The 15,237-nt window shown below is 40.0% G+C and overlaps 1 protein-coding gene across 7 annotated transcripts in view; it reads right to left on the bottom strand.

Moving 5' to 3' along the window:
* auts2a (activator of transcription and developmental regulator AUTS2 a) overlaps positions 1-15,237 on the bottom strand; it is a 297,717-nt gene that overhangs the window by 217,686 nt on the left and 64,794 nt on the right. For all 7 annotated transcript variants that reach the window (XM_034605861.1, XM_034605864.1, XM_034605859.1 and 4 more), the window contains one exon: positions 5,086-5,298. In XM_034605861.1, the coding sequence (XP_034461752.1) occupies positions 5,086-5,298 (213 nt within the window). The remainder of the gene's footprint in view (positions 1-5,085; positions 5,299-15,237) is intronic.

Here is a 15,237-nt window from a genome sequence, read left to right as displayed (position 1 = left end):
TTATGATTCTGTGAACAATCCTTTCCACAGCTGCACTCTTTCCTTCCTCAAGTCTTTGACCCACAGACAATTTGGTATCTTCGCTGGTGATCTTTCCAAGAGGACCGACCCCCCCCCACTGATGCAAACATAGTCAAAAAAGGAAGATTGTATTGACTCATGAGTTGAGGTTGAAATCGTACTAAATTTGAATGTGCAGCTCTAACAATTACAAAAGTAATAATGGCCTTTTCGCTTTAGATTAAGCTCTTTCTCTCAGTGGCAGTTTTTCCACACAGACAAACTACAATACCTTATAAAGTGACTCCAGACCAAAAACACCACTGCACCCACATATCTGAGAAACAGACAGGGTCTGACTGACAGCCAGCCAGCAGCCAGACGGACCAACAGACAGAAAGCCAGGTGGTTGGACTTGGATTCAAGGGTGGGGCCGACCTGAGCCCTCCTCGCTTGTCCCCACACGCTCCTCGTCTCCCAACTCCCCCAGTGCCAGAGAGCAGATGGGCCTCGCAGCACGCCCCTCTGTTCACCAGAGCCATCGTACAAAGCCACACACACACCACAGGCCACCCCTCCAACATCAGTGAGCAGACCAGAGCCTTACCACAAAACACACACCGGTGCTGGAAACCTCCATGTTATCTGCAGTACTGCCAGACAGCAGACATGTGAACCTCCACACTGTAAGTGTCATATTGAATCCAGGTCAATAACACCGTATTAATATCTAAATGATCTGATGATTTCCCTATGTTTCAAATCTGTTCACAGATATCTCACTTGAAACTCATGAATAGGCGAAAGACATCAAATGCTTTTCCATCAGGTTTAGTTGATGTTTACTTTACTTGGTGGAGTGTGTAGTTTTTACATTCCTTTTAAGCTTCTGAAAACAACTTTAAGCAATGATTGTGTGAGTAGTCATACGCTCTGCTATATAAGAGACCTAAAGTAACGCTTTGTGTCTTTTGCAAGGAAATGCAATATATTATCTGATATTCTATTCTATGTCTGTTTGACATAGGTTCAAATAAACACACAACAATCCTGTATTAAATGCCATCTGTTTTTAGTCCCTGTTGACTTTTACAACCATGCACACAAGAAATCGAATACACAAAATATAACACTAAATGATTTTCCTTCACACCTACTGTATGCCAATAAATAAGATAAGACAGGTAACTGTAGACAGTCCTTTGTTAGTCCCACTATGGGGAAATAAACAACAGATGGAATAAATCAATCGGGTTCAGTAATTTAAAACACACCAATGTAAAAAAACTTGAAAATGATGGGAGTCATAGAGTCATATAACTTAAGGCTTGCTACTATACTCTCATCCATCTCCATTGACGCTCTCTCTATCTAAGCCCTTTTTTCACTGTTAGGCGATATGTCATAAACATTTCTCTATTTTCCCCCTTAAGCTTACAATATCTCATAGTTCAGTACATTGGGTCAGTGCCAGGGATCGAAAACATTTGCTAGCTTGGCTGGAGGAGGAGGAAAAAGACGGGGGGGAAGAAAAATAACCTCTTGCTTTTTTTTACGACCAAATGCTCTTTCCCTCTTCCTCCCTCATTCAGATAAAGACTAAGCTAAAAAAAAAGTGCTGATAACAGAATACTCGCTCCAGACTGCAGCATTTCTGAATGGAGAATTAAACCTTAAGACGAGACCTCTGACATTTTAACCGTAACCTTGTGGGAGGACAGTGCGTCACGTTAATTTATAGTAAAGCCAAAGAAAAGATAATAGTTGTCTTACATAACTCTGCCACTTGTTTCTCGTCAGAGAGGACAAAAAGGGGCGGTGTAGGGCACAGATGATTATCTTTTCAATTATGCATATGTCATGAAGCATGACAGATTGGGGCATTATAGAGCACCAAGGTCTATCGGCATCTTGTAGGGAACAGACAAATATTTTTACTTAGGTAACCATAACAGTCTGAGCATCAGTTGCACTACAAGACAACAATAATAGATTATCATGATCATCAGTAATATACGCTTTAAAAATGTTTCATAATTACCAAGAGTAAGGCCATGTCTGCACTACTACGTTTATTTATTTTTTAACCGATATTTTCCCCTCCCTTTAAAAAAAACCTCTGCCCATGTGACCTTCGTTTAATAAAATATCTTCAAACAAGAACACAAAAACAACTGCAAATGCTCAAACAAGCATCCGGCAGAGGCTGATGATTTCTGCTAATATGGTGCAGTGATGCTAAATTTAGCAGCAAATGTAGAGAAACCGAACTGAGAGAAACCGGTGTATAGCCGCCATTGTGGTTGTTGTTTCTGGCACATTGTCATTACACAAAACAACAGTGGGCATCTGCTTAGTAAGTTGTGATGTCATTGTTTCTCAAACACTCCATTTTATATGTACAGAGTTTTTGAAAGTCTGCACTTTGCAAGACATATGCCAAAAATCTCTGTTTCAGGCCCAAAGCAGAGGAAAAGTTTGATTTGCAAAATATCCACATTAGTGAGGACAGGGAGTAAAGGTAGTCATGGTAGTTAAGCTCTCACTAGTGACTAAGCTAAAGCCATGGGTGTTGTTGCTATCATGTCAACACCACCTGATGTGTGTGGAGGTTTATGATGAGATATTGTTTGTGTGTCACCACCTGATGTGGGTGAGTAGGTGAGGGAGGTGACAAAGAGGGTAAGTGAGAATGTGTTGGTGATGTTTGCGTGCTCACCCCCACTCAGGGGATCAGGGTTGTACTCCCTTTGCCAACAACCTAAACCCTGTTCCTGACCAACATGCAACCACAGCCAACCACAACTACCTGCCAAAGTATCCAGCACACACACACACACACACACACACACACACACACACACACACACACACACACACACACACACACACACACACACACACACACACATACATATGAATAAAAGGTGCGGATGCTTTTGTTATTATTGATGCATTATTAATCTCAAGTATGAAGTACATGCCTCTTTGCAAGCTGGCCTGTAATTGTAGCCATCGCACCAGTAGGAGATAACCTTGAAACTGGCAGGTAGCACCATCTGTCCATTAGTCAGTGCAGGGACAGACATAACATGCAGGCAGTAGTGGATGACCCTCTCGACAGAGGTCTGCTGCAAAGGCTTCAGGCTACTGTTCGCTGCATTCACACGACCACTGTACATTCTCTGTCAAGTGACTTATTAAAAATAGGAATCTTTCAAAGCAGTTGGGACATCAGTCCACATAACTAATGACCACGGGCTGAGGGATCTTCTATTCAGCAGCCGTGAACAGCCACAACAAGAACAAAGACACAACTGCTAAAATGCATGACTTGATAAATATTGCCTTCCCTACATATAATGTACAGGTTTTAAAACTTTTTGAAATAATTTATTTGAGTATGATCCATAGATCTCTAAACAACAATCATATATTAAGCCAAATTTAGAAAAAGAAAGTAACAAAGTAATCTAATTGGGTAGTTGTTGTGCTACAACCTACACATCTTTGACTAACATCACAAAGGCCAAACTAAAATCAAGAAATACCACCACACATACTGCTCAGATAAAACCCCTGTGGATTCAACAGTGAATATTTAAGCGAATGGTGTGCCTGTGCCTTTGTGTTTCCCTACTGCCCGTGCCGTGACCCACACAAATATGTCCTTCAGTATGCAGCTCAAGAAGACCGGCCCTCTATCAGAGGAAAGGCTACGCAGAACCTCAGAGCTGTGTGCGTGGTTGTAAAAACTCTAGGTGCTGCTGTCACAAATAGTCCTTGCTGGTGGAGATACACCACTGCATCAGTGTACCATAAATATTCATTAGTGGCCTTGTCACCTTGCGACAGACAAAAATATATGCAGACATACGCTGATATACACTCACATACCCTTGAAGCTGTATTTCACACTGACAAGAGCATTTGAACTTGACTGTAGCCACACTGTTTGTTTCAGTTTGTAACGCCCCAAAACTTTTTTTTTTTAATTTGTGAGGTCATTTCAATGCCCTCAAACTGGTGCTTTAACAACCAGAGAGCAGGATGTGGAAAGATGTGATCTGGTTATTTTTAGTTGATAGAACTTTGATTCCAACTATGTTTTGACATAAACCATCTGTAGAAAAATTCCATGACATTATCTCTTAAGCGAAGATCACAAATCATGATGTCATCTTCTCAGATGCTTAAATTCCTACTTAATGAAATACAGAAATGCCATCCAGATGAATATTTCTCTGTTTTCTGTTTCTGTACTATGCTTTCCCTTTATGCCTGTTTGTTATTACAATAATACAGCGTCTACATCAAGTGTGACCATGTACCAAAACTTTAGAGAATACTTGAAAATGTTAGAGTGACTCACTCCCAAATGCCCAAAGTGGGACCAATAGCTGTCATCCCACCAACATAAAAGCTATCAACCATTATGTTAGTTATCATGTTACTTACTGCAAATGCCAGAACAGAGACAAAATGCAAACTTAACACATCATATAACGCGTATGTAAATGTAATGAAACTCTGAGACAATTTCTCATTCAAGTAAATGGGAAAGAAACAGCAGCATATGGAGCAATGAAAAGGCTCCAAATATTTAAATTCCGAGATGCCTATTTTACAGAGGGACTAAGAACTAGCTGCTACATTTTTATTACCAAACATCTGCAGGCAGCTCACATCCAGTGCCTGTAAACTGTTTAGTGTTTGGCGTCTAGGCTCCAACTTAATCACTCCCCCATATGATTACACAGGAATGATGGGAGTGATGAGCAAATACTTGTGACCCCCCCATAGGAGCCTACAGGTGGATGCTGGGGTGGAGGGGCTGAAGCAAATGGTAGCAATACTGCAGCGAGCAGTGCGAGCAAAGAGGATGATGGGAAATTTCTCTCTGCTTAACCATACCCCCTAATCAGGTGGGTGTGTATTATAGATGGTTGTGGAGAGTGAGGTATGTCACATGATGTACGTCACATGATTGGAGCAGCGCAGATCGAGTTGGCTGCCTGAACCAGCTCGCGGGGTTCGCTTCATTTCTCAATATGCAATAGAAAGGATAAGATATCTCGAACTCACCACTGACTGCTTCTTGTTCGGGTGTTTCTTCTTCTTCTTGCCTTGTGTGTGTGCCAGGCGGGGGTTGTTCTCCTGGTCTGAAAGCTGGTGGTGATGGCGATTGTTCTTGCAGGTCTGCAGGCTCAGGCCGTTGGGGACCCTGGCAGGCTTTTTCTTACGCAGGGGCCCTGCCTGGTTGTCACTACACTCCTGGGGCTTCAGTGTCATGTTTTTCTAAAGAGGGAAAAGCACATGAGAAAGCTTTGATTAGAACCAAAACAAACACTTGGAGACATTCGAGGACTCTGCAACCATACAATCGATAATCAAATAATTGTTTCAATAAGTGTCAATACCTGAGAAAGGCTGACCATGAACAAGCTCAGGGGTTAGAAAAAGAATTGCAAATAGACTAGCAAGATACAGACTGGTATCACAAGATATTCTTCGTCAAAAATGAGAGTGAAATGAGACCACAACAGGATTTCAAAACAGTGAGGATGCAATTAACCAGTCTTTGATCAGTAGGGCATCAGAATGCCACAAACCAGTTGGAATTATTGAATGAACGCTGGTAGATACTAAAAAATTTGAAATATCTTTTGGAAATGAAAAGCAGAAGATTTAATTTGATCAGCTGTCTACAAAAGGTCATTGAGAGAAAATTGTATTCACTGAATAAATAACCTGATGTCCTTTACTGCACAATAAAATAAACAGAAACGACCAAAATGGAACTTTGGAAAAATCTCTTATAAATCTCATATCTTGTCTGGATAACAGTCCTCACCTGAATGAGGAGGCTGCTGAATGAGAACAGATCTTATGGTTCTAAAAGGGTTCCTGAGGATGAGCAGAGTCAAGTATTCAGTCTTGTCTTTTACAGTGCTATTAAGCAGTTTATAATACATCTTTCAAATGCTCAGAATGAACTCTCAATTTAGTAATTCATCCTTTACGGCCTATACACCTCCACTCTTTTCGAAATGTATGTATTTGGTCAGTAATCAGGGGCAAAGTTTTATCCAAGCAACCCCCGGGCAATTTGGAGAGAAGCTTTAGTGTCAAGTGTTGCAGCGCACTGCTGCATAAATCCCAAGGCAAGTTCATGTAATGGATTTGGGGGTCGAGAGGGTCAAGTGACTAAGAAGTCTGATACAGGTAAGAGACATTCTCAGCTGTCGGGGAGGTTGATCAAATTGATTTAAAAAAAGATAGTACCCGACATGGAACATTACAAATAACACCCATTGGAGACATACATTCATAAAGAAATTTACAGATTATTGACAATAATTAACTTATTTGAGATTGATCAAGCTCTGACACTCACACTAGAGTAATCACTGACATCAGTAAGCATGGAAAGAACCTTGGTGATCCTCAAGGTTTACCAGCCTTTGTTTCAGGCAGCCTAACTGTATAATGTGCTGGTATAAATGACACCTGATGACAAAGTCTCCAGTGTCAGAATTGATCAGTAAAGAATTCAAGCAAGAATTGGAGAAATGTGAAGAAATGGCAGAGAGACCTACAAGACTGGGTTCAGGGTAGTTGAATGTAATATGGAAAATTGGGGTCACCAGGGCTCTGAGGTGTGTTAACTCAGCAGATAGCTGAAGTGACCCAAACCGCCAGCAACAGTAAAGATATACTCTTCCTACTGGACTTTAAACTGAATAATAAAGCCATAGGGATATCATTGGTCCCCACATAAAGAATGATCTCCTCCAAGTCCCAGTGATCTTGTATAATTAATTCTACAGGTTATGTCCTTAGCCCTGGGAACAGGAAATCAGTATATTGCATCCTCTTTAACCTGACTCTCCAATTTGTGATTTGCTCAGAGCTTCCTCACACAAACTGTTGTCCAGGGCTGAATGCAGGACTTTTACTTGTAGTGGAGCAAATTTACCTCATGGTATTGATACTTTTACCTAAGTAAAATACCTGATCACGCCTTCTGCATCCAGCCACATTTTCGACATTTCTATCTACATTACATTACATTACATTACATTTAGCTGACGCTTTTATCCAAAGCGACTTACAATAAGTGCATTCAACCATGAGGGTACAAACCCAGAGCAACAAGAATCAAGAAAGTACACATCTACTCTTTCACTTCAGTGTGAGGGAAAACCTTCAGGAGTGGTGTATATGTGTTCAGTAGGGCTGTAACGATCCTCGAACCAAAACAGCAATCGCCATCCAGACGCGATACACACTTCCAAACTTCCAAAACAAAAAAAATAAAAAAAATAAAAACGAGGTACGAACCGAACCGTGGATATGGAGAACTGTTACAGCCCGAGTGTTCCGCAGTAGTTGAGTTAGACTAAGCACAAATTGTGTCTCAGTCAAATTCATCCCACAGCCCAGAGCCCACAGAAACTACTGTGTGCCTCAGAGTTGGTGTGCAGTACATGATAGGAATAAAGTCTACACAGTTTTCCATAATAATAGTAGCAATAATAATAACAGAGAAGAAAATCCACCATATCTCAAGCACCAGAAGGTTCGTCGTTGATGGACCACCTTGAAGCAACCTTAGTGTGCCTGTCGAGAATGACTTTACCAGTGTTACAGATATGCGCTGCTGTCAGGAGGATGAGTTTAATGAGTGTGCAACTGACACTGACTCACCAAACCATTTCTAAAGGTCCCCATTCACACAGGGAAAAAACAAGTGCATGCATCAACTAATCTCATTTGCCTTTTCCGCACACACTCATCCAAGGCAAATAATGCAACATGACGTGCATTGTCAGTGCACAGAATAAGTGACAAAGTTGTGATGGGGCTGAGAGAGGTTCCATTGTGTCTGCCTTCCCACGTGCTTCTAAGCCTCCAAACCAACTGATTGCCCGGAATAAATCATGCACAATATATTTTGTCTGCTCACTGAACAATAGCAGGAAAAATTCCTCATTTTAGCCCCTTACGATACTGAAAGGCAGGAGACATTTATCAATATGGCTCACTCTCTCTGCTGGCTTTCATTACCTTGGCATTTAGTAGAAATGCCTGTCTGTGGTCCCTATGACAGGTATTATCTGGCATACTTGTTTTTTAACTCGTTTCATTTTCACAAAGATTGTACAATGTGTCACATCCAATGTGAGGTAAAACCATGATACTTTCAAACATTCAGCTAGTTTGAAATCATCATAAATGTTATGTTTCAGACAAAACTGATTTACTGACTTAAGTGTAACTTCACACATTAGCTTGGGCTGAAGTAGCTCTCCTTCAGAACGCAGTGTTGGGAGGCAGGGCTATGATGATGTGCTGGTTTAGGGGTTTAGTTTCAACATAGTTTAGAAAATTAGCACATCTTTCCAGATTCCCACTCATGAGGGGTCACTGGTTGCGGGGGCTGCCCACCTTTGAGTAGAGGGTGATCGCTTTTTAAAAAATATAAATAAATGTCATGATGTAATAAAGTCCTAAAAGGTGACTCTACATAAGCACTGGTCCTGAAATATTCACCCAGGTACATTTTTTTTATATTTGTTAATAAATGTGATATTAAAACCAGCTTTAATGTATTTCCTCAAAGAATAATCATTATTTAGTTTCCAGCTCAAAAACACATTTAAGTGTAAAGTGTGGTCTTAACTTAAAGTCCCACTTCACCAAAACATGTTTAGGTTATTGTTACTTCACTTGGATGTTTGATCTTCACTGTGCAGCATGGTGTTTGTGCAAGAGTTTCACACTACAAGGTTCTTTTCATTTTCATCTGTGGAGGGTGTCAAGTTTCTCTGTACTCACCTTAAAACTATATCATGAATATATCATGAAAATGATTTGCATACTCACAGAATCTGGATTTTCTAATGAGGGAGAAGTTGATCTTGCTTTAAGGATCTTGCACTCCACATGAGACAAATGATTGTTTTGTTTTGATGTTGTGTTTGATCAGGGTATGTCTTGAAACACGTCTTGATGGTTTCACTGTTAGTCAGACAATAAACATGCAGATGTGCTTGTGAACTGGATCTGCAAGTTGTAAACTATTTAATGCTGACACTATATTAATAAAAATATATACTTTTATGTAGCAACTTCCTGTTGAATATTCCAAAATATTCTGTTTATTAACAATTCATTTACAGGAGAAATTTGCAGCAGCTCCTCGTAGAAATCCACCATCCACCGAGCTTTGTTGGCAGTAAATGTAAAACACAAAGTCTGTGCTGCTACTTTCCCAATGAGGGAGAGACTGAATGAAACAATGGGAAACTCTGCTTGCCAAAAACATAAATGCTCATCAAAAAATATAATATAAAATAAGTCAAAACATAAAGATGGTGACTTGAAGAGACAGAGCCAATGGATGATTCCAGGAGGGGTTAGATAACCACTGCACCAGTTGAGGTAATGGGATACATCTTATCCAACATCTGTCTTCTGTGTTTTTATGCTCTTCGAGTGGTAAAATAACTTTGAGTGAATTAATCAGAACGATTGCACAATAACTTAATTTAGTTCTTTCTTGGGATATATTTGATGTTGCTTTTGGCTGAGTCCTTTAGACAACAATCACCTTGTTTTCATTCTTTATAGAGAGTTAATTTTATCTGACACATTTTATCCTGCATGGCTCTGTTGGTAGCTCATTTTCTAATCATTCTGCTTTGTCTTGTGTTTGAATACCACCCTGGAAAATCTCCCTTACCCCCCAGTTCCTGTTCCTGTTCCTGCACTCTGCACTTATAAGCCTCAGTCTTTAACAGAGATCCTGCTCTAGCGCTGTTAAGGGGACCTTGTTATGCTCGCTGTGATTGTCTACACTCAACCAAACAAAAGATATCATAAAGCCACCCCTGTGTGGGATTTCAGATAGAATGCCGATGTTCAAGAATCAGAGGCGTGATGTAACACGACATCAGTGGTGCCTACTCCGCCATGACAGCTCCCCTATATAAACAGATGTTGATCCGGCTCTGTGAGTACATATACGCTGGCAGCTTAATCCTGGAACAGCAATGCCACCCAATTTGTGTTCATAACTTTAATCAGAACAGAGAATAACAGAACAATATTCCTGCGTCTACTGCAGTAGATTTACCAAGCAGAACCTTCTCTGCACCAAACAGGTGAGCCAGAGAAAGGCTGTCTTACTGAAAAAGTTGAATTGACAAAAACTGAACTTTCAGAAGAAGAAAAAAGAGAGAAGGATGGATGAGAGCAGAAAACAGGAAAAGAGCAATGATGACAGACCTAAAAGAAGAGGGAGGAACACTCCATCATACCAGGGGTTTCATGAATATGGTTCTACGTGATATTACTGCATTCAGCACCAGGCTCAAAGTACAGCTGCACTCTCTCTCTCTCTCTCTCACACACACACACACACACACACACACACACACACACACACACACACACACACACACACACACACACACAACACACACACACACACACACACACACACACACAAATCTCTACAGTGTTCAGACAGACTGAACAATAATTGGAGATCTAATGGATGCTAATAAAGACGGTACAATCTCTCCTTGCGGGGTACTCTAGGACAACAGCCTATATTAGCTTCATCCACTTAGTTAGGTTGAACAGTGAATTGTCATTCTTTAGAGAGTCCTCGACCTGATTATCACTTTTTCGGTAGGTGTGAAAAAGCATTAAGTGTCTGCTGTGACAAATTGCAGGTAATTCCACTGCTGCTGTTTGTGGTGATGTAACCAATTACAGTTGAAATTTCAAACCAAGGTGAGACTAATACAAACACCTGACAGTCACTCAGCCGGTTCCTTTCTGCAAACCTTAGGACCATGTAGGGGATATTATTAGGGTGATCATAAGATACCGTTTATGTACATTACTTTATATTAACATTTTAGTATTACAATTAGAGCTATACACTTTGCATTTAACAAAAATCGAATTAAAACTTCTGAACCTTCTGTAAATTTGTATGTGGTATTTCATACTGTATGTTCCCTGTAAATGTCTGAACACCAATTTCTTCATCATTCTTCTTTTAATAGACAACACCAGAAACATCTATTATTGTGATTATCCTCAGAGCTCTTTTGTTTGTACAAGCAAATGTGCCTTTGGGGAAAACACTGAGTCTTTATTTTAATTAGAAATGGTGACTGTAGAGGACTGTAAATTACATGGACAAAATATTGTGCATGTAACTCAGGGAAGAGAACACTTAGGGATGTTGATGACAGTGGAAACAAATAAAGTGAGCATTTAAAATCTCTTAATAAGAAAACTACAATTGGCGCATTTCGGTTTAATGCGTCAACCGACCAGTGCAGTTTCCGTGTACATATATTCTGACCACAGAAATTCCCTAAAGCAGTCTTGAGATATCACAGTCAAGAGGACAAAAGCATGTTTTTTGAGGCCACTGCGACCTTGACCTTTGACCACAGAAATCTAATCAGTTAATCAGTGAACTGTACCAGATTTAATGAAAAATGGGCAGTCCTAATATATCACATTCACAGGAAAGTGAGGTGACTGTGACCTTGACTTTCAACCACCAAAATCAAATCAGTTCATTTTTGAGTCTAAATTCATGTTTGGACCAAATTTGAAGAAATTCTTGATCTTAAGATATCACGTTCATGAAAAGCATACACATACTTTGTGATGCATCTGTGACCTTGACCTTCGACCTAGGCCTCCAAAATGTGAAAGCATTCCTCGACGGTGTTCTAAAGATATGACCTTCACAAGGCAAAAATTGTGCTTTGTGAGTTCACTGTAACCTTGATCATCAAATAACCCTTGAGTCCAAGTAAATATTTGTACCAAATTTGAGGAAATCCTTTCAAGGCATTGTTGGGATATCGCGTTCACGAAAATGGACGGATGGACGGACAACCCAAAAACATAATGCCTCCGGCCACTGGCTGTCAGCGGCACAGAGGATTTAAAAAATCCATTTAGTCTGAAACTCATATTTTGTTCATATTGTGGTTGCTGCTCTAGTCACCTTTACCCAAGTTAGATGGTATTGAGGGACACACCAATGTTATAACAGTCCTACTATCATTCTTTATGGACATAATTCCCATGCTGGACACTATTGCAGACAGTGTAAAGTCTCTGTATGGGATTTGATATAATAGGCTAACCCCATTATTACAAATATATTACAAAGATGAATTACATTTGTGTGTTATGATAAACAAATCACTGTCAGCTTATGTTCCAGATGGCTTTCTACTAATACTTTTTCAAGATTAGGCTGGAATAAAAACTCAGCACTGAGGTCAGATATGGAAAAGTACTGTTTGACCAACCGTAGCAGAGACTTGTGAAGAATTACTGAACTGTAGCACCACTTTATGGATTTAACAACTAAAATCCAATATAAATCCAACTTCAACTTGTAGCAAAACCGAGCAATTCTGACACACAACTTTCTTTCTCTTTTTCTTTGTAGAACAGACGATGCAACAGCAAGAGCAACTTTGATCTGCCTACAGAGCTGTGTTGAAGTGGCTCAAGCTTCGAAGCATTAGTGTTGGCCTCCACAATACAACAAACCAACCTGGAAAACAAGCTGCCTGATGTGACTGTGGAAAACAATGTTGAAAAAACACAAAAACACTCTTGAATTCAGTCCATGTCAGGAATTTAACAGTCCCTCAAACACATGAATATACATGTGCACTTCAGCACTGGTCTTTTGTTTATAGAACTCAAGTTAAGTGTTTCCTCCTCAAGCAAGCAAGAGCAAAAGACAGAAACACCAGCTCTTGAATATAGACACAAAGGAACAGAAATTTTAAAAAGGCAGAAGTTAGAATCTCACAAAACAGAACTGTTGTATTACTTTGAGTTGGTAAAAAATAAAATTGGGATAATATATTAATGGTAAATTTTAAACGGTACAGTTCATGAAGAATTAAAGGTTACCACACAAATCGAAACCAGCTGAGAACTAACAAATCACTCCAGCTGCATTTCCAACCAGATTTTCTAAGTCGGTGAACGAGCGTTTGAGGAAATGACTTCATGCTGGTAAATTTGAATTGATTGAAGTTAATTCCAGCTTGTTTGCAGCTATTGTAAATGTATAAATGTTAAATTGTGAGTTTAGGGAGGTTAACTCTTAGGAAGTGTCTTTGCTTGTGCTGCACAAACACAATATAGCTGAAGCAATAACAGCCACAAATAATGTGTGTCACACAAAAACCATCATCACTTTACCCGAGTCCTTATGAAGTTCACATACCCTACAAAAACCCCCATTATTTTATAATCATGTAAAGAACAGTGATTTAAAAATACAACATCAACCCGACAACAGCTGTTCTCTGCTGGCATGAGAAATGGCAGTGTTCATGGGCTGAGTATAAAATAAATACTTTTGGGGCTTTTTATGACAAAATAAAATAATTATTCTTTCAGCTGTACTATTAGCAACGCTAGTGTAAAAAAACTTCAAGTAAGAAGGTTATAAATCATTATATTGTCATTGTGAGCCACAGACTGTATAAAGATGGTTGACATGACAGCTCCCAAAAGTGAAGCCAAAACGAGCAGTTCACCTCTTGGTGGCTGGCTGCCGATGGGTCATCATGAACCATACATGGACCAAACAAAAAATGTTAAAGCTCAAATCAAATCAAATTGTTTCAACTTATGGTTCCTGTCATATCAAGTAATCATCACACTGATGTTCATGTTTCTGACAAGTTAGGTATATACGTCATGATTGAAGACTGAAACACACTCGTGATTGGTCGAGTGATTGTATCAGCGGAACGTTGGCACCACAGCCATACTCCACCATCACCCAGATACTGCTGTGTTACACAGGGCGGCATTATGCCCAATTGTTTTTATACAAGCTAAGCCGGCATAACAAAGGATGTACTTTACAACACGGTCTCTAAATAAGGGGCTTTACTCAGAGATAATAGTGTCTCGCTTTGGCCAAGCCACTAGGAATGGCTTGCAGAGAATTCCCAAAATCCCCTCAACCATAAAACCATTAAACTAATGGAGGGTGAGAAAGTGAGAGGACTGCAGCGTCATGTGGAGAAGACAGATTGATCTCATAATGTCTAAAAACAATTCTAAACTATACATGACGAGACAGACTGTAAACATGAAGCAGGAAACTATTTTCAGATCAGTTCTTCCTTCCTACAACTGTACTCCAACATTCAGTCGACCTCCTGCTGTGTTTCAGAATAGATGCCAGAGTTCACACAAAAATACAAACACATAAAAACACCTGCTGAGCATTTTCAGGTGTGGATTTGAGTTTCGTCAATTTCACAGTGGAGAGATGGGGGTAATAAAGCTTTTCAGGGAGGTAGTAAATTATTCCCCTGACAGATATAACCAACTACAAGATGTGTTTTAGTGTCTTTTCCAACCGTAGTGGGGCCTGACAAAGTATTTTCCACTTAAAAACGTAAGCACGCACACACACACAGACACACACACACAGACACCTCACATAAAGACAGACAAAGACCACTAGACAATAATCTCATGAGGGCAGAGTTTTCTCCCCCATTCGAGTCAGTCAGGTGCATGAAAACAGACAAGGGGACATCCTGTGTATGACGATCCGATGTCCTGGTTGTGTCTGGCTATTCAACAAACACCGATTTTCTTCCTGGGAATAGCAGATGGGCCCGAAGAGAGCGTGGGTAATGGGAGATCTCAGCGCCTGGGTTCCCTTTGTATCTTTTATTCTTATCAGGCATCCTGGGAGAGACATAGCAACTGATTTGCCCAAATAAAACAAAGCAGTGTGGCCCACACATATTGTATAAAAGACACCAATCAAATGGCTGCATTGTGGCCACAAAAATCAGGCTTGGAAAATGAAACATGTCCAGAGTGACATCATAGTGAGGAAGGGCGGAATTACTCCTAAAAAAACTGTTGCTGAAAATATCTAATAACATCTTACTAAGCACCAAACTTTCATTTATCATGTGTTTGTATTTGTGACACTGCACACATGCACATGTTTGTGTGCACACATGTGTCTCTAGTATGCATCCTAACAGGAGGGGAATCAGGCGTTCTGCAGAGACGCCAGCAGAATACAAGATTTAATGAAAAGCAAACATATTCAGCATGAGCCACAAGAAACCAAAACATTTACCCTGATCAAATAAACATGAGGAACAGAGATACAGCCTGTCAGCC

The sequence above is a fragment of the Hippoglossus hippoglossus genome, chromosome 14, assembly GCF_009819705.1.
Source record: "Hippoglossus hippoglossus isolate fHipHip1 chromosome 14, fHipHip1.pri, whole genome shotgun sequence".
Taxonomy (NCBI): Eukaryota; Metazoa; Chordata; class Actinopteri; order Pleuronectiformes; family Pleuronectidae; genus Hippoglossus; species Hippoglossus hippoglossus.
Note: the sequence above shows the minus strand (reverse complement) of the source record. Positions and strands in the feature narration are given on the sequence as shown.